Source organism: Acromyrmex echinatior, chromosome 5, assembly GCF_024713525.1.
Source record: "Acromyrmex echinatior isolate Ae372 chromosome 5, ASM2471352v2, whole genome shotgun sequence".
Lineage (NCBI taxonomy): Eukaryota > Metazoa > Arthropoda > Insecta > Hymenoptera > Formicidae > Acromyrmex > Acromyrmex echinatior.
Genome location: NC_141856.1, coordinates 4231813 through 4250470, shown reverse-complemented (window position 1 = coordinate 4250470; position 18658 = coordinate 4231813). Strand labels below are relative to the sequence as shown.

The 18658-nt window shown below is 31.9% G+C and overlaps 1 protein-coding gene, 1 long non-coding RNA gene and 1 pseudogene across 5 annotated transcripts in view; all 3 read left to right on the top strand.

The window, feature by feature from the left end:
• nolo (ADAMTS-like no long nerve cord) overlaps positions 1-3964 on the top strand; it is a 529289-nt gene extending 525325 nt beyond the window's left edge. Inside the window, exons 24-25 of one of the 2 annotated variants that reach the window (XR_015545180.1) lie at positions 3434-3585; positions 3660-3964. Coding sequence is in view for 1 of the 2 variants with exons in the window: in XM_087406490.1 (XP_087262616.1) it covers positions 3434-3483 (50 nt within the window). In the remaining variant the exon portion in view is untranslated. Of the gene's footprint in view, positions 1-3433 lie in introns of both variants that reach the window. The other variant, XM_087406490.1, reaches the window with a different exon arrangement.
• Positions 57-3426, top strand: LOC147909731 (uncharacterized; annotated as a pseudogene). The gene is made up of 2 exons (XR_015545181.1): positions 57-3032; positions 3121-3426. The product of XR_015545181.1 is annotated as an uncharacterized LOC147909731 (transcript).
• Positions 3965-6306: 2342 nt separating the features above from the next.
• Positions 6307-9579, top strand: LOC105153718 (uncharacterized). 2 transcript variants are annotated; one of them, XR_847119.2, is made up of 3 exons: positions 6307-7070; positions 7687-7859; positions 8067-9579. It is a non-coding gene; the product is annotated as an uncharacterized LOC105153718 (long non-coding RNA). The 2 variants fall into 2 exon arrangements; XR_015545171.1 differs by having other exon boundaries at positions 7674-7859.
• The last annotated feature ends 9079 nt before the right edge of the window (positions 9580-18658 follow it).

Genomic DNA, 18658 nt, shown 5'->3' with positions numbered 1-18658 from the left:
AAATTCGATTACTAGAACTGTATATCTATATTAAAATTGTTTAATGCAAATTTATTCATATTTTCTTATTCCAAGATTATCTTAAATAAGATTATCTTAATGTTAATATGATTCTATGATTTGATTGATTTATGACATTTAAGGAGGTCTCCTACAGTAGAGGGACAAAAGAAGTCGATTTTTTTTCTTTTCATAAATCGGTAATACAACTCTTCGAGATATCTTCCTAAAATTTTAGAGTAAAATTCGAAGTCCTTCGGTATAAATTCAGCGCTTGTATATATGGGCACGGCGCACAGGTATAATTTTAAAAAAATTTTTTGTTATAGTTCTAAAGTACTCTCAAAATACTCTTCAATTTTCATTTTGAGAAAATTTTTTCTATCTTTCTCTAGTTCGATAATAATAGTTTCGAAAGAAAAAAAAATGATTTTTTCGGAAGAGGTGTTTCACCTCGAAATAAGCACGAACAAAAAATATAAATCTAATATTTTTTCATGCTTTACAATATATTCAAAGCTTATTAAAATCAGAGACAATTGGTTCCTTTGTTAATAGCATGAGAGATCCGAACAAAATGACTCAAATTGCTCAAAATGAATTCCATAAGGAAGCTTTATTGTATATACCTGGAATAACAGATTAGCCTCCGAGCACTACAAGTACTCAAGAACTAAATTAAAAACTTTAAACGCATTTTTATTTGAAATCTGTTTCTTGCATTTCCTTCAATTTTGTTTACACGATTGAAAAAAAAAATTTTTGACCAATTGACCATCCTCGATGAATCCAAAAAATTAAATAAAAATCAACATTAACAATTTCTTTTTGCATAAAGAAACGGCTGCTACTTAGTGAAAATCGTAACTTTTTTTTTCAAAGTCGCACAAAACTTTAATATATACATATATTTTTTTAATTTCTTAAGTTCATTTAGAATGAAAAACTATAACAATTAAAAATATTTCTTAATTTTTTGTTTCTGGTAAAGATAGGGAGTTTGCATGAAAAAAATACATTTTTTTTTGTTTATATTATGAAAATATACATTATTATAAATTTATGTATAATAAAATTTGTAATTTTTACCAATACATAGGTACTAAAAAACTAAAATAAAGTTTAATAATATTTGAAATTTGAGAAAACAATTTTGATTGGCTAACAAATGCGTGACGTCACACTGCAATAAATCGTCTGCAACCGTCTCCTTATGCTAGGAAGGCTAAAAAAAGCGAAATCTTAAAATTTTCTTCTTAAAAATCTCTTTATAAATTAAGAATATTAAAATAGAGAAACATGTAAGTGATTTTCTGCAATTACACAAATTAGACTTACTCATGTTTTTGCACGAAATAAATGAATCTGGTAAAAAAAATGTACCGCTTTACGCCGTGGAGATATTAATTGCTAAAGTTGTTGATGATATCCAAGTTAGAAAATCTGTCACATCGGCATAGAAGAATATGAGAACATGTAATTGAAGCTAGAATAAGTATTTTCTGCTTCAATTACACAAATTCTCTGCTTTAAGAACACATTCTTTGCTTTAAGAATATAAATTATTTTCTATATAATTTTTATTTTTACAACTGTATTTGTCTTGGTTAAATATTTGTCTGCAGAAAATTTGTAAAGCAGAAAATTTGTTTAACTCTCCATACCATCGATGCAACAGATTTCCTAATCTGGATATCTGTCAACTCTAACAATTAATAACTCAGTTCGCAGGGCAGAGCGACACATTTTTTTGCCATTTGTTTGTGTAGTGCAAAAACGTGCGTCGAATGAGTCTAATTTTATCAACCTCGAGGAGATTAAATTTAACAATTGCCAAATGTTGATGTCTTGCATAAACCTACTTGTTTAGTGCGTCATAATTCGACCTTGTATGTACATTATTATGTAACTTGTAATGTATTTCCAAGATTTATTAACACGTTTTCGGCATCACAATTCAACTGTGAGACAAGATGCTTTGAAACAATTAAAAAACATCTTGTTACAAAATCATCTAAAATCTTTACATTCACAATTGAATTCTTTGTTACATGGTACCGCAGCTTTATCTCATGATAAAGAGAAAGAAATACGTACAAATTCATTTCATGCACTTAATTTTATTCTTGGCCTTATCTCAAATGAACAGTTGATATCTTTGCATGAAATTATATAATATCGTATCTGAGCAATGACACATATTGATCCACATGAAAGAAGATTCTCTACTTTTCTTAGATGTGCTTGTACAAAATTGTAATATAGTGCATTGGCGAAAGATAGTCATAAAATATTACCTAATTTTTTGAATATGATGTACAGGTTACATAATGAAGGTAGCTCTGTGGCACAATTAATGACAACCTTACATTCAAAAAGTACTAATGTAAATTTGTTAACTACAGGAAACTTTGTACATGATCGATTATGCCTCCGTTTGTGAAAACGAAAAAATATATTCCAGTTTATAGCGATAGTTTAGTGCGACTCAATTTTGTGAAATTAATTTTGACGAAGATATGATCTTGATAGATAATCATGGGAAAGAAACTTTACCTATAGAAGAATTTGTAAAATATGTAAATTTATTGATGCCATTAATGTCTGGTATTTGGCTCAAAGTATGTCCAGATGAGAAAGTTGAGAGTTACACAGAAATTACAATTTTGAGCAAATTGTAATTATGCAATCGATTATGGAATACATTAATATATTGATTGATTGTTGGATCAGAATGATTGTAGCATCAAACGTATGAAGCGTTGGTTTAAATATACGTTTCATGATGCATATATGAAAAAAAAAAATTTCTTATCGAGGTTTCTTTATGGTAAAGTAAAGCCTCTTATCCAGAAAACGTCAAAAAGATTCTTCTTAAATGGAATTTACGAAAGAATGTTTGGAACAAAATTTGAAACTGTCAAATTCACGTATGATTTACATCTCTGTTTAACTGTAACGAACAATTTCCCAAATCTGTCAGAAGCTATTGCATATTCATATTGCATATTCTGAAGTATTGTATTTAAATGGTAAATTATTATTATGTAATAAACGCAAGTAATATTATTATCTAATTATCATATGAGGCCTTTTTTACGAAACTTTTCTCATTTTTAGGTATTATTGAAGATTGGTGCGACTCGTCGACTTTATCTCAAATAAACTACTAAAAACTTTATTTTTGAAAGCTGGACCAGTTTGGTATAGCAACTGTATTAATTTAAATCATATTTTAAGACTGATTATTGAAGCATCTTCTCGTTTGCCTAAGAAAGAATTGCAATCGCATTTGTATTTAATTTAAATAAAAAGTAAAAACTGTAAACGATAAATAATTTAATTTTTGTAAAGCACTCATTTAAGAATATGTGAGATAACATATAATTAACTTAGTAGACAATCGCTAATTATTACTTGTTTCGTTTGACAGAGAAAAAATATTTGAAAGCTTTGTTACGATCTTACCAAGCCTACTCCTGAAACCGAGCATAGATGACGTCGTAATTCATATGATCAGTCAAATAATTTTACGTTTTAAGAAATGGACGGGAAGAATTAATAGTTAAATATGATCTATTATCGGTAAGTTATATGAATTTGATTAAATCATATATTGTGTTATTGTTTTTATTATATTAATGCTTTATTCTTTTCAGAAAATACTAAGAAGATCGACATTGTGGGTACACACGACGACAAACAGTCGAGACTTATGATATATAATCTATTTTATTTTAAAACTTACAAAAAGAAGAGCATAAAACCACAGCACAAGATATTGTTTGTGATATTTAATATATCATTACATTAATAAAACATTTTTTAGACGTTTCGACCACAATCTCTGGTCATCTTCAGTAAATTCACAAATATTCTTGAAATGCAGAATTACATATATCTGATTAAATTCAGTCGTGTAATATAACTATATATCTGACATTAAATTCGTCGTGTAATATAACTATGTATAAATGTGTTCTTTCTTGTGCATCATACAACAATGTTGCAGCGCCAATTGCAAATTATGTAGAACAAGAATTTCCAGATTCTAATTTAAAAAATTAACCTATCATTAATATCTTCTAGTCAATTGACAATTGAATCATTACCTGTTTTACAGAAAAAATGATGAATCTTAAGCACTTCCTTTACGCAAATGGAAATTCGTCGTGACATTGTGTATTATTATTTGTCATATCATATATGTTACTACTATTTATATATATGTCAAAAGTTTAGATTGTTCTAGAATTATTTATTAAGTGTGAGAGAGATCTTTCTTTAGAAAAGGCAGATAAACATCGGGCAGACCTTCAGTGTCACTTTGCTTATTGATACTACTTATTTGGCTTTTTATGTATATATCATTTCAGAAATTCTTCTTTTCAATAATTTTCAATTGACAGTTAATCACCAACCCAATTAATAGTAGTTTTAATTTTTCTTCAAAGATATTCTTATTGAAAGTCTTCTTAATCCTAAGTAATGGCAATTTTAATTCTCTGTCAAAAATTATTACTCTTCGAAAAAAATTAATCAAATGAAAAATTAAAATTCAAATGCTACAATCTTAACTAATCAAGTTAAATTCTATCAAATTAAAAAATAAAACACAAATGGTATTGTCTCTTGTTATTTATTTAACTCTAATAATATGTATAAAAGATTTGATAACAACAAAATTAAGGCGCCAAGTTAAATTCCATGTAATTCGGATACCAAATTATATAAATAATATTAACTTTAATTATATGTACTATTCCTTTAATAGATTTGATATCAAGAGCGCAAAGTTAAATCCCATTTCTTTATAATGTGTCAAATTAAATAAATAATGAATATTAATGATGTGTATCATTTGTATAAAAGAATTGATATCAACAACTCTGGCGCCAAGTTAAATTCTACTATCAAAATCAAAAGTAAAACCCAAGTGATACTATCTTTGTTATTATTTACTTAATCCAAATGATATTATCTTTAATTTTTATGAAATGAAACCTAAGTATATCTTATTGAAGAATCTTCTTATTCCAATCCAAATAGTTTAAATTCCTCTTAAATGAAATTATTATCACAATTTATTCAAAGACATTTTCTCTTCCAACTAAAGTAGTGGTTATTTAATTCTCCTTCAAAATATTATACAAAACATTATCACAAAATTGCGTTACCTTGCTCAATTTAAGTGTTATCACAAAAAATTAAAGAGTTAATCGTATAAAACGAAAAAAATTAATTTAAATAGAAAAATTTTTCATGTAAAAACATTTGGCATATATACAAGGTGGCATGAATATATGGCCCCACTCGTCCCGAGCAGGTAGAGTGGACTAAACTGAGTAGAAAAGTTCTCTACCATGTAATGCTCGCAATAATTAACGAGATATTAACGTCTCTAAAGATAGCCGAATACGCGCGTCCGCTCGATTTACTATTGTCGAAGGTACGGCCCACCGAGTACACGGCGCGCAGGCCGCGAGGAGCGGGAATGGCCTAGCAGACGCGCCGCACCATTTGAGCTTAAATGCTGACGATGGTAAGCTCCGCTCCTCGCGGCTCGCGCGCTCGGTGGGCCGTACTTTCGATAATAATAGATCGGGAGGACGTATTCGGTTATCTTTAAATATTAATATCTTCGTTAATTATCGTTAATTATTGCGAGCATTATAAAATGGTAGAGGACTTTTCTATTTAGTTTAGTCCACTCTACCTGCTCGAGACGAGTGGGGCCGTATATTCATGCCACCCTATATATTAGGTGCGCAACTAAGTTCCCGCTGTTTGTCAACAGATGGCTCCAGCAGTAAGTGAACAGTTTTATCGTGATGATATACGAACTCTGCCAGAAAGATGGGAAAAAATAGTAGCTAGCGATGGGCAATACTTTCAATGATTCATTTGTAACCATTTTTTCACAATAAAGTTGCATTTTCATCAAAATAACAGCGAGAACTTAGTTGCGCACCTAATATATATATGTATATACATAAAAAATATATATATATACATAAAATAAAATATATATGGAAAATCTTACACGATGTGTGCATGTGCATAGGCCTCAAGCGGATAGGATATGCTATTTTTTTCTTTTGTTCGGGACGGCTATGGATTATGATTTATTTGGAATAGAACAATTGTTAAATACATATATCTTTTTTTGCTCCTTAGTAACCCATGTAGACAATGGAGTGCATGGACAATAGGCGGCTACACCGCCCCGAACAAAAAGGAAATACATGTCCACTTGGGGTCTAACCGCCTATAAGTTGCAGTCTAGACAGTGTCCGCTTGAAATATTTCTAACCTATAAAGACAGTGAAATATGAGAACAATCTTTTTAGAGGCAGTAAAAATCCATTTAGAATTCGGAGTGTGATAGTATTTCTAGAGCATAAAAATGTCAGCGCATGCTTGCATCGCAGTGTTTCGACTATGACAGATTTTCTAACCTAAATAGTCGTCAACTTTATATCAGAGTTGCCAGATTAAGCGACATGTCACTTTTTAGGCGACTTGGAATAAGAATTTACGACAAAAAATGACCGAGAGCAACATGTTGCAAATTAGGCGATTTTCTTTTTCCCTACGGCGACTTTTAAGCGACGCCGTGACAGCAGCGCCGAGGCCCCCTTTATATATCGTCCAATAAGATTTTTACATCTAGAAGAATATATCAATAGCAAGTAGAAGAATACATCAATAGCGCCGCAGCGGGCGCTCACTTTCAACTGTTGTTGCTGAACACACTATTGAATTTTTGTTGGTACTTCTGCAAGGCTCCTGATATGGCTTGTGCCAGTGCTGAAAATATATAGTGCACGTAATGTTTATTATACTATTAATAGCTAACAATTAAATATTGGAACACAATCTATCCGTTAGCTCGGTCTAAAGATACTGGTAGTGTCTCGGCGCTAAACTACGCGTAGCGACACTGTTGTGGTTAGCTTAATCGGAGATCCGAGAGGTATTAACGCGCGAATTTGAAGATGAGTAAACACGGAAAATATAAAAAACACTATTGCAAAGAATGGGAATCGCAAAAGAAAAGATTTTTACAGGTTAGTTATCAACATTTTTAGAATTGAACTAACATCTAGGTCGCGATTCACGTTCACAATGCTTGAAAATAATTTCATTCTTATTGTTTATCAAATGTTAAATATAGATGCTTATGAGCGTTCTGAGCTTGAATTGAACCGCGACTCTAAAGAATGCTGTTTAAGGAAAAATGTTATCAATTTTTCGCACATTTACGAAATCAAATAGCCTTTGGCCAAGATCTATTAATTTCAAGGAACCTTCTTGTAATGGTGTCAATTGTAAATTTAATTTCAAACATGCAAATTGGAATGCTCTGAAATTAACTCAAAATCTGAAATTAACGACTCTTTAACGACACACTATGATCAATATTTTGATTGTAAATGTTAAGAAAATGAATGTATTGCGGGAGGCTCTCTATCACGTCCTAAATCCGATTATGGTTGTCGGTTCTATTTTCGCCAATCACGTTACAGCTAATCTGTACTTGTTGCATCATTATTGCTAAAATGCAACCATAACAATTGTAATCAACAATTTGTGGTGTGATTACGGCTTAAACTACTCAACAATACTGACGAAGGTTTAAAATATAAATGAATAAATAATAAAAATTGTAGTATGGACTTATAGATTGGCTAGAAGAGAACAAAGACACGTTTGTCACAATCGATAACAAAGAGGCTCGATGTAAAGTATGAAATAAATTTACGCGCACAACATGCAAATCTTATAAAACATGCCAACCGAACTCTTTATAAACGAAATATGAATAAATATGCGTGTTTAGCCTAAATTAAAATATGGTAAGTAAATATTTTTTATTTTATATAATATAAATATTGTATTTATTCACAAGTATTCTCTCAATTGAGAATAATAAAATTGTAATTTATAAAGTTATTCCATTAATAAATTTATTTTTAAATTTTCTAATTTTTCGGCTGTTATCTCCTAATATATATATATATATATATATATATTATAAATATCAAAATGATCAATTGTTTCAGATGCAATTGCAGCCACTATAGAAGCTATAGATATCAAACTTACTGTTCACTTATAGTAGACGAATCCACTGACTTGTCAGTGTATAAATATCTCGCATTCTGTATCCAAAACTTCAGTAAAAAGAGACAGCAAATTATTACCGACTTTCTTGGCTGTATCAGCTTAACTGAAGCTAGTGCAAAAGATCTTTACAGTAAAGCTACAATAGAATATCTTGCAACTATAAAACTTGATGTTAAAAATATGGTAGGATTCGGTACTGATAACGCGAGCACTATGATTGGCTGCAATCATTCCCTATATAGACTTCTCTATGATCGTCATGAATGTATGAAATCAAAAATATATGCTTATCTCTTTCAAACTTCTCTTTTATCTCTTTTATCTCTTGGAATAAAAGCTATTTAGAAATCATAAAAATGCTCTTAATTAACAGTTTTATTCCGAAATTTCATTAACTCCAAATTTTTAAAGTAAAATTTCAATATTTCAAAGTAAAATTATCAATTGATAATAATTTTCATAACTTTCAAAAATTTTTTTATAAGAAGTATATCCAATTAAATTTTAAATTTGCTTGTAATTATAAATCTGAAATTCAAATCGTAAAGTCGGACTTTTCAATTTTCTGGTCCCAGAGCTTCAATTGATACCATGCATGTGTCATTCACTTCATCTGGCAGCATCACAAGCATCTGACGAATTGTCTAGTTCGCTGGAATTTCTTATTAGAGAAACCAACAGCTGGTTTTCATGTTCTCCGCTTCGTAAATCTCTATACAACAGTTTATATGCTACGATAAACGAGGAGGCAATGAACAGCTTGTAAAACTATTAAAAACTAGATGGTTAGCTTGGGACTGTGGCAAGCATTTTAGATCAATGGTTAGAATTAAAAACACATTTTAATATTATGGCAATGCAGATGGAAAATAAGTGTTACATGGCACGTATTCTACGGGATATGTTCAAAGATTCGAACCATTTATATCTCCTTTTTTTACGTCCCGTTTTAAAAGAGGTTATAGAATTTCTTATTTCAAAAAGAGAATCCTGAAGTAACTAAACTGTTTGGAGATCTGTGAGTTCTGCTATTATCACTGGTTACCCGTATTTTTACTATATTTATACGTTTTGTTTTCAATAACAAGCGTCTAAATATTCAAAATTTAGAATCAATCAAAAAATATTTAAGTTAAAATGATTGCTTCTTATCACTTGATTTCGTTGATTATGGAGATAACTTTAAAATTGAAGCGCAACAATGTAAGATTTCGAAAAAAGCACTTTATGAAGTGAAGGATCGATGCATGAAGTTTTTAAGAGTTTTATGCATAGAATTCGCCAACAGACTGCCTACAAATGTCTCTGTTCTAGAAGCAGTGCGATTCTTGCATCCGAAATATTGCCTTCGTCGAGTCACCAACCTGCCTTCAAAGAACTTCCACTAGTTCTCATATGTTATAATAGTTTTATATTGTATTCTGTAAAAATAAATGCAATTTTTACGAAGAGTTTAATTATTTACCATTTATAAAAACTTCATTTCAGGATCAAATGTAAAGAAGTTCTCGAAGAACAGTGGCGAAAACTTCCATTTATTGATTGACCATCTGAATTCGGTGATACAGAGCTTTCAAATTCAGTACAATTCTGGTCCAAATGAAAAAGCTTATTAATGCTGCTTATTAATGCAGGAGGAGATCATCCTTTCAACGAATTGGCAATATTTGCTCTGCGTATTCTTTGTCTTCCTTTCTCAAATGTAGCCGTAGAATGCGTATTCTCTCATATGAATACCATAAAAACAAAGCCACGTAATCGATTAGAATTTAATATGCTTGTTGCTCTGCTCAGAATTCGTATTCATTTGGTTGTAATCGATAAGTGCTGTTGTAAAGATTTTGAAATTACAGAAAAAATGTTGAAACTGTTCACGTCTGCCATATATGAAACAGTAAATAGTCGTGACGTTTCATGTTCCGCAAATAATATTGAGAAGGAAAATGCATTTGAGGAAGGATTAACATTGTTCAGGGATGCGAGTGATGAAAATTGAGGCCCAGTTGTACAACTCACTGTTAATTCTTAATCGAGGTTTAACTTATTCCTTATTTCTTTCTAATTCTAGAATTGAAAAAAAATAAGAAATAAGTTCAACTTCGTTAAGAGTTAATCGTGAGTTGTGAAATTGGACCTAAATATTAGGTGTAATAAATAAGTTTTAAAGCGTTTTTAATGAAATTTATTATAATATTTATTTATTTAGAAACGAAAACACACTTAATTATCAAAATAATCTCCATCATTATCTATGACCTTTAGCCATCTTTCGGACAGCTTGCGAATTCCAGAAGCGAAGAAGGTTTCGTCTTTCGATGCGATAAAATTATCCGCCTATTTTCGCACTTCTTCAAATGCTCGAAAGTGTACACTGCGTTTTGCATTGACCGGAATAAATGATAATCAGAAGGGGCTATGTCTGGGCTATACGCCGAGTGCGGCAGAACTTCCCAACCAAGAGCTAGCAACATTTCCTTTACAAGTTTACCAACATGAGGCCTAGCGTTGTCATGAAGCAATTTCACAGGACGTTTTCCTTTGCCAATAAATGGACGATTTCGTTCGATTTCTTGATTTAAACGGATCAATTGTTGACTGTAGCGATCACTGTTAACTGTTTCATTCGGATGCAGTTCATAATATAGCACACCCTTCATGTCTCACCAGATGCATAGCATAACTTTGCTGCTGTGGATGTTGCGTTTTGACATTGATGTAGTGGGTTGTCCTGGATCCACATAATGTTTTCTCTTTTTAGGATTATCGTAAAAAATCAACTTTTCATCACCAGTCACAATTTTCCATAAGAAAGATTTTCTATGCTGTTTATTGTACAGATTCAAACACTTCTCAAGACGATCATTTTTGTTTTTTTCTTTTGATGCATGCGGCACCCACTTTTCTTCCTTCAGAATCTTTCCCATCTGCCGTAAACGAATTGAAATATCTTGTTGAGTTACTCCAAGTTGCTGTACCAAGTTCGTTTTGTGTTTGACATGAGTTTTGATCGAGTAATGCTTGCAATTCATTGTTTGTAATCTTCTGAGGAGCACCACTATGTTCTCTATCGCTAACATCAAAATCATCCTCTTTAAATCGCCTAAAACAAGCAAAACTCACACGTACTTTTGGATACAACATTGACTCCAAGAACAGAACAAATTGATTCACATGCTTTAGCAGCGCTTTTTCTTTGATTTTCCTAAATTCGTATCGAATGCAGTGTCGAATAAATTGCTTGTCGCTCGCCATTTTAAAACCATTTAATTTTGAGGTTAAGTTTCCAATTTTGTGAAGTCAATTATGTTTTTTAATAGTACACCTTAAGCGCCACTACATATCAAAAGAGCGCGAAAATATTTGAATTCTAAGTTTAAATTATATGTTACACAAAAAACGCTTTAAAACTTATTTGTACACCTAATAACTTTTTAAAAAGCGTAAGTACACATTTCCTTTTTGAAAAACTACACAAACTTTGCAGTATTTGTGTTCTCATATTATATTTTTGGAAAAGTCATCATTGGTATTGGCAAACACTGTTAAAGTTTGTGTAGTTTTTCCGCAAATGAAATAAATGTACCTACACACACTTTTAAAATAGGCCGGTAATGTATAATATTCAATATTCATCAGAAATACAAAAATTTATGGTACAGAGTTTTTCTCTCTCTCTCTCTCTCTCTCTCTCTCTCTCTCTCTCCTATTTTTTCCTTTTTTTTTTTGAAAAGCGCATTTCAATTGGGCGATTTTGGCACGACACGAAAGCCCTCCATCGGCGACGATGCTTGTCAAATATCTGGCAACCCTGCTTTATATAAACATCTCACTTCGCAGGACTAAGCACAACATTTAACTGCTAGATTCTTTCGTTTCATGCAAAAACACATCGAATGAGCATAATTTCATTGAAATTGAAGGTGAGGAGATTATCTTCTGGATAATTATCATATTTTTATTATTACAGTAGTAATTTTTTTCAATTTTATTCTAAGTAACATGAATAAATATTATAATTAATATATCATAGATCGTCAAGAGGAAAATACACTGACTTTACTATAGCATATTTATAGGAATAACTTATAGGTTATTGTTTGAGATCGGTAATTCGAAAGGAAAGCAAGAATTCTTTCAGTCGATCGACATTAATTGTCATTGAACGCATGCACAAATTGAGCTCGTGATTTCATCTCAAACATGATTTTAATCCTCGTTAAAATCATCAAATTCGTCGTTCTTTGTTCTTTTTAAAAACAATTCGTTACACGCAAACAAGTTGTCGTTACCGGCAACGGACAATCGAAGGTTCTAGAACAATTCAATTCGCGCACGCGAGCGCCGCGCTCCGACGAATACGTCACGCGCTGTCACCAATCCCACGCACGGATTTTCTGTCGCGCATGACTGTTACGTTGAACGTCGCTAGAAAAGAATCCAAAGCGCCAATCAATTTTGTACACCTAATGCCACGTAATAATTACGATTGTGGCAAATTTTTATTGGACTTTTCCCAAAAGGGAAAGCTCAGGCCGAAAGCAATAAATGCTTCGATCTCGCCGTCCTCCTTCTTACTTCCAAAAAAGTTCTTAGAGTTCTTAGAGTCGTAATCTCGCTTCGTAAAATCGCCGTGCTAACCGTTTAGTGAAATCGCTATAAACCGAAACTTTCGAGAAGCGTCGAGAAAAATCGCCGAGATTTTCCATCACCGCGATTCCAAACTCAATTTGGAAAAGGTGACCGCTTTTAATATTCTGTTAATCTAATCTTTAATTAATTATATCTTTTGACTTTGTAACTGAATATATTAAAGAAATTCTTTTGTTAAATTACAAAGAAATTGAGTTGATTTTACTGTCGTGCATCATACCAGCCGTGCGCCGAACTCTCACTCGAATCTTTACGCGCGGTGCGCTCTCGCACAGTTATGTAAGTGATATTAGACATATAGATAGGTTGCATCAAATGAGAAGGTTCTATTTGTACAGTAAAAGGAAAAATTTATCCTGAACACAGAGTTCGACGAAAAGATTATACTGTAAAACTAAAAAATTGAAAAGGCTCTGTACTTATAACAAAAAGTAGTATACAAGAAGGGCAAAGAGCCAATAACGTATAAAAGAATTTTAATTTAAATAAGCAAAATTAATACAAAACAATTATAATAAACAAACGTTTCAACTCAATCGAGTCATTTTCAATGTAATCTTAAAATATATAAACATCGTTCTAAATTAAAAATTTGTACATGATCTTACAATATTATTACAATCGCTTAATATCAAATTTTTCATTCTGTATAGTATGCTGCGAGTCATTTTTATAAAGAATTAACAAAGTCATAAGAAAATTCTGGAAAAGTAATCGTGAACAAAAAGAATTAATATTAATTACATAAAAATTAGTAATATGATAATGTATCTTAGTAAATGTGTTAAGAGTCCATTAATAAACAACAAAAAAAAACGCATGTAGATTATAATCCATTTCGTGGTACAATATAATAGTCTTTTTATTTAATAAGTTATTATAAACAAATTTGCAAAGGTAACAAGCATCTGACTTGCACGATGTCAAATAACGAAATGTCAAGAAGAAAAACATTATCGAGAACGAAAAACGGCAAAATAGGGGGGAAAAAGGAGAGAAGATATTAGGAAGGAGAAAGAGAATGTATAATGTCAGAATACAATTCCAGCAAAGATTCCGTGTCATTTTGTCTATTTATGTTTCTGTTTTTTAATATGGACCATTTCAGATATCAACCTTTTATTATATGAAGGCTCTACATCTAATATGTCCACTTTATTCCATTTAAAGTTATGATTCTCTTCAATACGATGGTTGGAAATCACTGATGGAGATTTTGAACTTATTGACAGCAGTACTACACAGAATGAAAAATTTCATATTAAGGGATTGTAATAATATTGTAAGACCATGTACATATTTTTCATTTAGAACAATGTTTATATATTTTAAGATTACATTGAAAATGACTCAATTGGAGTTGAAACATTTGTTTATTATAATTGTTTTGTATTAATTTTGCTTATTTAAATTAAAATTCTTTTATACGTTATTGGCTCTTAGTCTTTCTTGTATACTACTTTTTATTATAGTGTAATCTATATTATCGATGAAGAAAAAGAAGTTCAACGCGTAGAATATCTGAATGTGCAGCATCAGAAGGTTAAAATTTATTTAATAAAAGTAATAATTCAATAAACAGTCATTTAAATATCCTTATAGAATTCAGTCATTTGCGACTTTAAAAATACAAAATAAAAATAAATCCAAAATATAATACATATGTGTAAATATATAAGTTTCTATAAATAAATTGAATTTAATTATAGAAGAATGTAAGCATAGTATAGCATTCTTAATGTGGATTAATAGACCATATGAGTCTTCAATTGAAGTTGAATATTACTGGAGAAAATCAGCCTTGTCTAATATTACAACTTCAAAAAAATTTATTACAACTAAGAAATGACAATAAATTTTGAATCTACGATTGAAAATTTAGGAAATAATTAATTTTATAAAGTAATCAAACAAATCAAAGCAAAACAATTAGATAAATTATCGATCAGTTACCGAAATATACATTATTAGACATAAAGAGGAAAGAACATTTTATACATTATCAATGGAACAGAACAGTTTATACATTATCAACTTATCAATATTTAATATTAAAAAATATTCATTGCTAGTTGATAATTTCATATACGTTTGCAAAAGAAAAAATGTTCGAAAATTAAAAAAGCAAATTATTCTAATAAATTCTATTAATTTAAAATTATAAACATTTAAAACATGGCATTTACACATTGAAAATGTTTTTTTATTAATTATGAATTATAATTTTAAAATAATTTTACAAATTCCCAAAATACCTTTACATTTGACATTCAATGTTTTAGCTTAGCAAACACACATCATTTGACGTCAAATTTTAATCATTTACTGACTATAGATGACGTCACTAAATGATGTCTTAATGACGGTCGAATGTCGCAGACTATTGACGTCATCACGGGAACGTCATTTTAACATCATGTTAGAATGTTTTCAAGCAGTATTATATAGGGTCTCAGCACAGGGTCTCATTCACATTCTCAATCGTGAAACCTGAGTCATAGTTGTGGATTAGTGCACAATCCCAAAATATTGTGCTACGACTATAACTGGTGTTTTATGACTTAGTACCTATCATTGTGTTGAGACTCAGTTAGCTTATAGCTAGTGCTGACATTATTAGTTGTCATTTTAATGTAAAAATGATAAACGCCATCGACTTGCTACTTGTGATTATATGACATATTAATTAAGACAAATATAATAAATAATAATTTATAGCCGAAATTTATTGAAGGATTTTATGATAGTTACATATATAAATTGCATGTGTGTGCCCTGGTAGAAATTTCTCCGTCAGTGTCACGATACTGCCATGATACTTTGCCACTGCTTTGCCACGCCATAACCTCATAAAAAAATCTGACATGGTCCATAAAAGGCCTAGTCTTGTATCTGATGGAAATAGCTTAGCATTCGCAGTAAAATTTATTAAATAGTCTAACGTAGTCTATGTCAAATCCAGGCTCGCGCCTCACATGAAAATATGACCGCATCGCTTATTTGCATCGCAGTATTTCGTGATTGTGACGGATTTTCTAACCTGAATAGTCGTAAACTTTAACGATTAATATCTCAGGCTCGCGAGGCAGAATAACGCTTTTTTCTGCCAGATTCCTTCGTTTTATGTAAAACTATATCAAGTAAGCCTAATTTCATTAATTTTTGAAATGGCAGTGGTGAAACTAAATTATCATTCTTTTTTCTCGTCAAACCTTCATTTTTACATGAAAAGTCGATAAAATTAGGCTTACTCGATGTGTTTTTCATAAAACGAAGGAATATAGCAGGAAAAAGCTCACTCTGCTCCGCGAACCTGATATTAATCTTACGACTATTCAGGTTAAAAAATCTGTCATAGACCTAGTTTCCATCGAGGGTTTAATCCGGATCAGAATGTAAGAATCAACCAACTATAGTCGAGCATTCCTCTGTCGTTCGACTGTAACAGGGGAATACTCGACTACGTAGTTGGTTTAAACTCTCGGTGGAAACTAGGCCACAGCCTGGATGCTGGTAAGTATCGGCCGCAGCCGAAGACAACTGCTTCTCGAAGAAGAATGGCAACAAGATATGACAAGGATATGAGAATGCGATGGACTGGGAAAGGAAAACACTAGAACACAACATAAATAGCCCAGTCAAATACGGTCACACTTAGTTAATTCTACAATGTGCTTTTTGTTTTCTATTTCTTGCTATTTGTCTCTTGTCTTATTGACCAAAAAGGCAAGAGACAAACAGTAAGAAACAAAGAGCACATTGTAGAATTAGTCTTACGCTCAAAAATAAAACATTCATATCGCAACACTCAGATCGCAGCGAGACGTCCGCTACGATCGAACCATGGTGGAAAGAATATAAGGTGAAGTACTCCTGTGCGCAGTAGGAAAATGAATTTGGGTAATATTTGATTGGCTGTTCTAGTATAACCAGCGCTATTATACGCAGGAAAGTGCATATTGGGGAATATTTATTTAATTGGTTATTTCCAGTATTGCTATATCGCCATTATGCGTAATATTTCACCTTATATTCTTTTCACCATGGATCGAACGATCTCTCGAGATTGAAGACAGTATCTTTGTCATTATCATTTTCTAACTAAGTTAATAAATATCAACGTATTATTTTATGTAATTTCTTCAAATATTAATAATATTAAACTGTCAGCAGAGGCATAAGCTTTAAATATCTTATGTATTAATTAAAATTATGAATGATTGACATAGAAACGAAATTATTATTACAAGTAATATTTTGATTTGCATCGATATATTAGATGTACAACTTTGCTTCCGCCGTTTTCCTATAGATGGCTTTAGCGGTAAGTGGTGGTCGAAATAAATAGATCATAGACGTCATACAATAAACTTGGGCATCTGTCAATATAATCCCATAGAAACATTAGTCAATTTATGTCTGCATCATAAAGTTATTCTCGATTGAAAATATAGTTTACGAGTCAAATTCTTGTCATTTGCGGGAGGTTTTAATTTTCTGCTTCAATATAAAGAAATCTGCGGCTGAGGCTCGAATGCTCTCAAATACTTATGGTGAGGCCGCTATTAGTGAAAGAACGTGAGTGGTTTCAACGCTTCAAGAACGGTGATTTTGACGTCGAAGACCAGCATAGCGATGGAAGAGAGAAGGTTTTCGAAGATTGAAGGTATTACTTGATCAAGATTCGTGTCAAAATCAAGAAGAATTGGCACGATCATTGGGAGTGACTCAACAAGCCATTTCAAAACGGCTCAAAGTCATGGGAATGATTCAGAAGCAAGGAAATTGAGTGCCGTACGAGTTGAAGAGAGATGTTGAACGGCGTTTGTTTGCTTGTGAACAGCTGCTTGAAAGGCAAAGACGGAAGGGATTTCTGCATCGCATTGTGACTGGGGACGACAAAAGAGGTTCATTACGATAACCCCAAGCGCAGAAAATCATGGGGAGTTCTCGGCCATGTCGATGGCCAAACCGAATATTCACGGCTCCAAGGTCATGCTCTGTATTTGGTGGGACCAACTGGGCGTAGTGTATTATGAACTGTTGACACCGACTGAAACAATCACAGGCGATCGGTAACGCAATTGATGCGTTTGAGCCGAGCATTGAAAGACAAATGGCCGCAATACAAGGAGAGACACAATAAAATGATTTTGCAGCATGACAATGCTCGACCCCATGTTGCGAAAGTGGTCAAGACTTGGAAACGTTGAAATGGGAAGTCCTACCCCACCCGCCGTATTCTCCAGACGTTGCTCCCTCTGACTATCACTTGTTTCGATCAATGGCACATGGCCTGGCTGACCAGCACTTCCGGTCTTATGAAGAAGTAAAAAATTGGATCAATTCGTGGATCGCCTCAAAAGATGACCAGTTTTTTCGACGCGGGATTCGTACGCTGCCCGAAAGATGGAAGAAAGTAGTGGTCAGCGATGGACAATACTTTGAATCATAGATGTATAACCAGTTTTTTACAATAAAGCCTCGAATTTCGGAAAAACGGCGGAAACAAAGTTGTACACTTAATAAATCAATGAGAAATCAAAATTATGTATTTGCTAATTGAAAATTAAGCAGGACTAAAATATGATGTCATAATGACGTGACGGAAACATCGGTTGGTCAATTTTTAGTCGAATGACGTCATTCATGACCAGAATTTGATGTCAAAGTGACCTGTGTTTGCTATTTGTATTGTGTTGGATATTTTTACATGAACATGATTAATATTTTTATAATTGTTATAATTAAAGAGCATAAAAAACATATTTTGTATAATATATACGAAATATGATCTTCACAACAAAAATAATTCCATTTTCTTGATTCATTAATACGATGTGCACTTTTAAATCACTTTTTTCTCATATTTTTAGCT